Source organism: Salvia hispanica, chromosome 6 (assembly GCF_023119035.1).
Source record: "Salvia hispanica cultivar TCC Black 2014 chromosome 6, UniMelb_Shisp_WGS_1.0, whole genome shotgun sequence".
Lineage (NCBI taxonomy): Eukaryota > Viridiplantae > Streptophyta > Magnoliopsida > Lamiales > Lamiaceae > Salvia > Salvia hispanica.
The window spans coordinates 5,714,645-5,722,672 of record NC_062970.1 but is presented as its reverse complement, the minus strand read 5'-3'; the positions used below and the strand labels follow the sequence as shown (position 1 = coordinate 5,722,672).

Sequence of the window (8,028 nt, the reverse complement as noted above, 5' to 3'; positions counted from 1 at the left end):
TTAGAAAAAGAGAGTTCAATAAGGATATACTCATCCCCAAATGATGCCTATAATATACAATAAATCTATATACATAAACTTGTGAAATATATTCTTTTTTTCTGGTAACAAACAACAAATGCTTCATTTTAAGTTTCTGTGCATAGTAAGCAATAACAGTGGCATCATATCATTCAAGAATTTCCAAATGCAGATTTTCACTTGTTACCAGTGATGGCGAAAATGCGGTTTTCAAGCAGACAACTTCTTGCCTGCTCCTACTGGTTGAAATCCTCCAACACCCTTATAGTTAGATCTCACTTTCTGAGATTCGTGAAACAAGGAAGGGATCAGACGACATCAACACCAAAACACGACGTTGAACTGTAGACATGGTGATTAAAAAAAGTCATTACCTCTAGCAGTGAGATGTAATAGAAATCCTCCATATGCTGCATCACAGCACTCCCATCTCTAATCCCGCGGAAAATATTTATTTCTGTGTTTAGAATGTTCTCGATGAGCTCTTTCTCCCCTTTCATCTAGCAATAAGATCAAAATGGATGCAATAAATCGATCAAACTATTTCTCAGATATACATGTCATTACTCATTCCCAAAGTGGAAATGCCTCGCCTTTTCTTTTCTAGATTATTCAAACTATTCTGAATATGTATTTGTTCAAATCTGGAAACTGAGAAATTGACTTTTTGGGATGTATAAAGTGGAAATATGAACATACGAATTCGCTGACAAGAACATCAGGCGTCGCTTCCCCAATAATGTCAGCTTCATATCCAACCTCCAGAGCATCTAGATTCTCCTGCAACAAGAAATTACATGCAATTTTAGCAAAGAAAACATGAGAAATGGATTGAGTATATATGCCATAGTTGAAAGGACTACACGACCATCTATTCCAAGTAAAAGTGAAAGCGTAGTTCAGTTTTCTATTCCCATCAGATTGCTAAATCATAGTTGAAAGATTCACGAGAAAATTAATTGTGATAAAACAACTTTGAGGTTGAGGTTTCAAGGAAATTATGGAAAATTGTAAACATATAAGAAATTCTAAACGATGAGCCACTCACCATGTCATCCTTCTGATTGCCAGCAGCCAGATAAACTGGGTGGGCTACATGGCAATATCCCATCAAACGAGGCACTGTCGGTATTATGTCCCTATGATTGACGACTCTCCAACTGTCCTTCACTTTCTGCAACAACCGAAACAAAATTGGAGTTGAAATCTTAAACTTAAATCTATCTATATTTGATGGCAGCATGCTTGGTAACTGTAATCACTTTCAACTGCAATAGCTACATGTAGAATTTTCCCACTTCCTTTCATTTTTCTAATATTGATCGAATAAATATAAGCATCATGTATGTTTTTTGTTGTTCGACATCATACTTGAACACATACCTGATTGTATATTTCAGCAAATCTTCTGTTTCCAACTCTCGGAGATCCAAAGTTGTACATAGTCACAGCAATAGCTCCACACCTAGTCCCAGAGTGATTCACATGGGAAATTTAATTATATTTAAGTGCTAAATACAGATTCATAGGAAGCAAAGTGATAATTAGTTGAATAACAACTGACTGCGCTAATTGACTTGATGCCAATTCAAGGGCGAGAAGGGTAGCTAAAGCGCCCCCCAAGCTATGTCCTGTCACATATATATGCCATGTGGGAAGCAACTCAATAGAATTATCATCCCTGCAATAGAAAAAATTTAATTTAGCATACTTATGTAAAAAACAAGGGTCCATAAGCGATGTCTAGCAAAACGATTCATTACCTGTGACCTGTAGCTTGTTTAATGAGTGTGATAAGCCTAGTTCTAACAGAATCATATGCGCTCAGAAAACCACTATGCACCTGAAGTGAATTCAACAACACAAGTCAATATTCACGATCTTAATAAGCAGTTACAGAATCAGAATTAGAATCATCACGTGTACCTGAACCTCGTTCGTGAAATCACCACCTATCCTTTCAGGATTTAGCCTGTACGAGAACAATACAACGCAACATTTAACAGCTTAAGACAGAAAATATATGATATGAACTTCCCTAGAAAAATAGCTGCTAATACAGGGGAAAATAGAAATGGCGGGACAAAACTGAACTAGATGAATATTTTGTAACATAGTTGCGTTACCCTGTAGGTACGAGCATCAAATCTGTCACTACATCCTTCCACCTAGTCTGAAAAGATCGAGTGTCAGCATGCTAGCCACGAAAGTTCAAATAAATTGTCCCTAATCACAGAAATCCTAGAACCTACTTGTTCTGTTCCCCTGAAAGCTACGACAAGTCTTCTTCTTTCGAGATCGCGCCAAATTGCCACCTGCATCCTAACAGGGAGAAAAATTACTAAAAGAACTATTTTCTATCATTAAACAGTGCAATCAAATGGAATCTTAACCATCTAGATTACGCAATCTCTATCCAAAATATGGTTCTGGGACTCGCCTGAGTGTCTGATTCTGCATTATCCAAGAAGCAAATCTTTTCAAACTCGGATTTTATAAATGTTGGATGGCCCAATGCATTTGCAAGCAGTGCCCACGCCTCCATGGCGCTTTCGGCTGTCGAGAAAAGTTTCCTCATCTCCTCAGCTTCTTCCTCAGTCATTGTTAATCCACCTTGATTACTTATTAGTCTTTTGCTCTCTTCGTCTCCAGGCACTTCTTCTTCCACTTCGACTGGAGTATCCTCTTTCTTTCCAATTAGGCCTGATTCATTGCTTAATTTAGAAACTGCTGCATTTACAACCATCAAAGCACCCAATATGGAGTCGGTTTGTCGTAATATATCCTGTGTAATTTTTTTAATGTCGGCTAGTGATGATGTCTGCTGCGTGCCACTGGACTCCGACCCATCCTTTGCATCAGCTTCAACTACCTCCTGATTATTCGGAGTGGCAAGCCCTGACTCAACATAACTTGCCTCTGCTTTTTCACGTGATAACAAACCAAAATTCTTTAATAAGTCAACTTCGTCCCACTTCATTTTCTCTGGGGCAGGAAGACCGAGTTTTTGAACAACATTATGATTCACAGTATCAGCTAACGTTTTCCAAAAGTGTTTGTCAGTCCATGAATCCTCCACAGCTTGGATTTCTTCTGTATTGTTTTTCACATTGTTCACCGCATCATCATTTGATAGGATTCCATCATTGCTGTCTTTATTTGTAGAGCCCTCATTATTCTCTAGCTCCGACTGCTTTTCCTTAACATCAGGGTAGGGGTCACTAGTAACTTTGGTCTCGGAAAGCTGGTCCTTTTGAAGGTACGAATCGTTAAGAGACTTTAACTGTCCGAAAGCAAACTGTACAAAGTCACGTGCTTGAACTGTTTCTGACCCAGCAAACATCTTGACCGCAGGATCCAAACCGTGTTTCTCTAGAAATTCAGTCACAAGGGGAATCTTCCACCATTTCTTTTCGTCGTCTATTTTTCCAAAACTCTTGTACTTTACCTGAAACAAATTAGCAGGAAAGTTAAATGTCAATGCATTTAAAACACAACGATGAGATTTCAGCCATCGATTTAAAGCGTTTCAGCAACAGCATTCATTCATGAAGCCCAAAGCAACACCATTTTGGACCAGACACTGAAAATTTCACATTTTCAGTAACACTACAAATTGAAAATCACCTTTACTTTCCTTGACCACTCAAATTAGATTATCCAAAATTAATAATAATATAAGCACTGTTATTCACAGTTAAATTCTTTTCTCAATTGAATCCCCTAATAGTGTTATTTTGCAAACCCTGTACATTACAAAAGTTCCACTCCAAACTGTGGAAGATTCAAGGGTTCAGTCTTGTACTTGTATATACATTTTAATGGAGATAACGGAAGGAGAAGTCAAAACAAATCGGTTTAACTGATTAAAGTTCTTCCCTTACTCAGTACAAGAATATTTATGAACTCTGAATTCTAATTTTCTAAATGACAGAAAAAATTAAAAGCTAATTCAGAAGCCACACTAGTTACTCCTTATGCAACATAAGTACCGATCCAATCAGATAAAGTCCTGATATCTGATAATATCTTAATATCTAGTGTTTAATCAGTCAACTTACCTCCAGTTCTATCTTCCCACCACCTCCCATCCCTTCCAAGTCAAGAAGCACTTCATGTGAATTTCCTAACAAAAGAGGAGTTTCTTATTAGATACACAGCTCCTAATATTACAGATTTATTATTTGTTGCAAATACTAGGAAAGCAACATATGAGTGCTAGCTCATATTATGTTCTTTTTCCGCTGATTAGTACTCCCTCCGTGGCATAATATATGTCACACTTTCCTTTTTAGTTTGTCCCACAAAAGATGCCACATTTCCTTTTTTGAAAAAGTTCACTCTCACATTAATATAAATTACTATTTTCTCTCTCCACCTAACACACAAAATATCATCTCCAAAAATCTCGTGCCATTCCCCAAGTGTGCCATCTATTATGGGGACGGAGGGATTAGTTTTTTTTCTCCTAATAAAAATTGCAGTTAATATACAAATGACATTCTCAAGTCCAAAGCAATTTTAGGATTGATGAAAATAACAGTACTATTGCTGTGGTTATGTAGTGATAAGATTGTACCATCGCAAAGGTTTTCCAAATTGATACAGGAATTCCCCATGCGTTTGTGTGGGGTTACAAGGTTTGCGTCCCAAGCCGCAACCTGTATAGAAGATGAAGGAAAATAAGCAACCGATGTTGACCTCATGAATATATGAGATGATGGATATTTCATGTGAAGAAATCGAGGTTGATGATAAATCTAGAACAGAATTATTAGCTTGAGAACCTAAACAGAAGTCAGAGATGCTTGATGATGAATAAAATAAAAGTGCTACTTAATACTAAATGAAACATTTTTCCACCAGACTCATGACCAAAATTACAGGAAATTATCCATAACGTTATTACTAACAGTTCCACCTGAAGTGAAAAGAATCAATTTCAGTTGCATTTGTACCCGATTATCTTCGAGTGCAGGAGTCAAGAAACTAATGCATACAACATCAGCGCATAATTTCAAGAAACAGATTTGAGAAGACATTTTGGACTGTCCAATAAGGCATAATATTCCTGCATAGTACTTAGTCATATCTCAAGTATGCATGTGTGTGCTAACACTCTCATAGATTTGTTCAAACAAATTTAATATAGAGGAAGAAGAAAAAACTACAATGAGCTTGGAGTTCAGAGTCTTTAGCAACCTGAAGATCATGTATGGGCGGTTGCTTGATATTCAAAGCAAATTCCTCATTCCATTTGGGTTCTTTCGTCCTGAGTGGGAGAGAATGTCCAGAGTAGACTATGTCAATTCTTAAGCATAAATAAAAATTTATTTCAAACAACCAGTACCATAGCAAGTTCCCCGGAGAATATAATTAACTGTGCACAAAATATTTTGGCATTTCTGCTCAAATATATTGGGCTCGCAGTAGTAGAAACTAAAAATTTAACCCCTTTCTTACATCACTATTTTGAAATGCTAAAAAATTTCAGCTTTCTTAATCCATAAATACGCGAATATATGAGTTAACTTACCCCCATTTGACATTGCTTTTGACTATCTGACAATCCAATTGCATGACTACATATGGATCGCTAGTTCCCTGAGCATACAAAAACGACAATCATGAGCCAAAACCAAGTAAAGATTCATCACTAGAGTTAGATTACGTGAAGAGTGATAATTTACAGTCAAGGGAGACGGAATTATAAGTAATTGGATGGAACAACTCTCCGACGTAAAAAGAATTATAGACATTACCCTACCCAAGGGTCCATGGCAGGGAAGTTGAAACCTTTCTTTAGCTTTACAAATAATTGACCATCATAAATTTCACGTACAAATGACCTGAAAATGTCAGATGAGTCTTAGTTTTTTTATAGAAAGCTTATAAGCATATGAAGGAAAGAGAAACAGGCTGGAATAGATCTTATTTTAGAAAAACATGGATGCATCTAACCACATAATATTAGCAAGTAAACAGGAAAAAGTGACTGGATAATGAGCGTTAATCTTCTCATTCATCTCCTATTGCACAAAACTAACATCTCTGAGTTCATATGTTTGTCACCATACCTATCCATAAGTTTATCTGATGAGGAAATAACACGAAATACGAAGGGAAAAATCACATTTTGTCATAAAAATCCAACTTTAGCTAGTTTCGCTGCATTAGTAATAGCAGAAAGTACATACTCAGATAGGAACACTGTCTGGCACTTGGCAGCATCCATCTCACGCCTGCCGATTTTATCCTGATAAAAAAACGCGCAAGATAAAGAGCATATTTCAGACGAAAAGGCATAGCGACTGGACAAGAATTTCATCATAGCATCTCAGGGGATTTAGATAGACAAAATTCCCATATCAAAAAGCTCCGGAACCGTCTTGACTGGCTAAAAGCAATTGCATCATAAATTTTTTGAAAGTGATAAGTTTTTACAAGTGTATCTGCTCTTAAAAACACCATACATTATCATTTCCTAGTTAGAAATTCTTCCTCGAAATATTTGTAGATTGGACAAGGATACATAGGGAGCATTTGCTATTGAGGATTCGTCTAGATAGATAAAAATAGTTCAGGAAAATCTATTGTTTACTAAGATGAATTAGAAATTTGGGATATCTAAGGCTCTTGATAATTTTTCTATAGTTTCAGCAGACTTGCTTCATTCATACCTCACTGGAGAAATCTTGGTAAAGGTAAAAAATACTTAAATTGAGTGTGTATATCACCAATCCTTAACACTAATAAACTAATAGGAGTAACTTACAACATCACAAAATACCATAAGAAGAGTATATGTAGAAATTCACACCTATTTTTCCTTGTAAGAACTACCAATAAGAAGACTCAATTTAATAAACAAGCCACATCCCAAGAAAACAATGTTCTCTAAAAAAATCCCGTTTCCCCATGTAAAAAAAAACCAAAATTGATGAAATAAAAGAAGAAAAAGGATTTACAGGAGGTGTGATGTAAGCTTCAAACGCGAAACCAGCAAGAATGACAGCCAGATTGATGTCAAATGGAGGCCTCTCATTCTCAATCTCAATCTCAGCCTTGTCAATTTCAGCCCTACTGCTGCTGCTGTTGCTGGTAGAACTTGCTAGAGAGGAAGTGATGATTCTTGAGCTTAAAGCCCCATCAAACCTCGTGGGTAAAAACAGCTTCTTGGGCAAAAAAATCTTTTTGGAAAAGGAAAAGGAGTGGCGGTTCTTCAAGTGTATGAGCTTTGGGGAGTTGGAGAGCGACAAGTGGAATGTAGCCATGGATGAAGATGAGAAAACTGTTGAAATTAAAAAAGATGTATTTATTCAGGTAGTGATGAATTTGAAAAGTGGCGTGTGAATTTTAAGAACCTGATAAACGGTTGCATGAGTGTCTTCCAGAAGGTGGGGGACGCCATCCCCTACAGCTAACGGCCTTTCACGATTCTACTTCGTTTTGTATAATAGTAATAAAAAAAAGAGTGAACTCCATTTAAATGATACCTGATTTTTATTTTATATCACTTTTTGATATCTATAAATCACATTTTTGGTACTTAATGCAAATTTCTCCTCAAAATACTTTCTAAACAAATACATTTTTTCATTTATGTCATGGAGGATATTTTGGGCAAATATAAAATTAGTAACAAAAGTGATATTATAATATCTTCTCTCATTCTCCTCACTCTTTATATACTATTATTATTAATCAATATTAATATTATTATTTTAATATTATAAATTAATAATTAATTATTTTTAATATCATTCATATATAGTAAATTATAATTATAGTTATAATTATATTTAATTATTACAAATATATTATTGTTATAATATTGAAAACTAGTACTCCCTCCGTACCAGAGAAGTTGGCATACTTTGAAAATGGCACGGGATTTTAGGAGGTTTTGTTTTGTGTGTTAAATGGAGAGAGAAAATATAATTTTTATATTCATGTGAGAGAGAACTTTTTCCAAAAAGGGAAATGTGACATCTTTTGTGGGACAAA

General features: G+C 35.8%; 1 protein-coding gene across 2 annotated transcripts; it reads right to left on the bottom strand.

Moving 5' to 3' along the window:
• Window positions 1-7,450, bottom strand: LOC125191729. Of its 2 annotated transcripts, XM_048089133.1 has the most exons (19): window positions 7,386-7,450; window positions 6,990-7,312; window positions 6,219-6,277; window positions 5,789-5,870; window positions 5,558-5,625; window positions 5,224-5,293; window positions 4,601-4,682; window positions 4,083-4,147; window positions 2,462-3,469; window positions 2,274-2,336; window positions 2,148-2,194; window positions 1,948-1,993; window positions 1,785-1,864; window positions 1,586-1,702; window positions 1,405-1,486; window positions 1,070-1,195; window positions 721-801; window positions 396-521; window positions 1-303 (listed from the first exon to the last, which is right to left on the bottom strand). In XM_048089133.1, exons 2-19 carry the CDS (start codon window positions 7,293-7,295, stop codon window positions 232-234), a joined length of 2,580 nt encoding a protein of 859 aa, XP_047945090.1. In that variant the 5' UTR covers window positions 7,296-7,312; window positions 7,386-7,450; the 3' UTR covers window positions 1-231. The 2 variants fall into 2 exon arrangements, with proteins under 2 accessions (XP_047945090.1, XP_047945091.1); XM_048089134.1 differs by lacking the exons at window positions 6,219-6,277; window positions 6,990-7,312; window positions 7,386-7,450 and having other exon boundaries at window positions 5,784-5,870.
• Window positions 7,451-8,028: the final 578 nt, after the last annotated feature.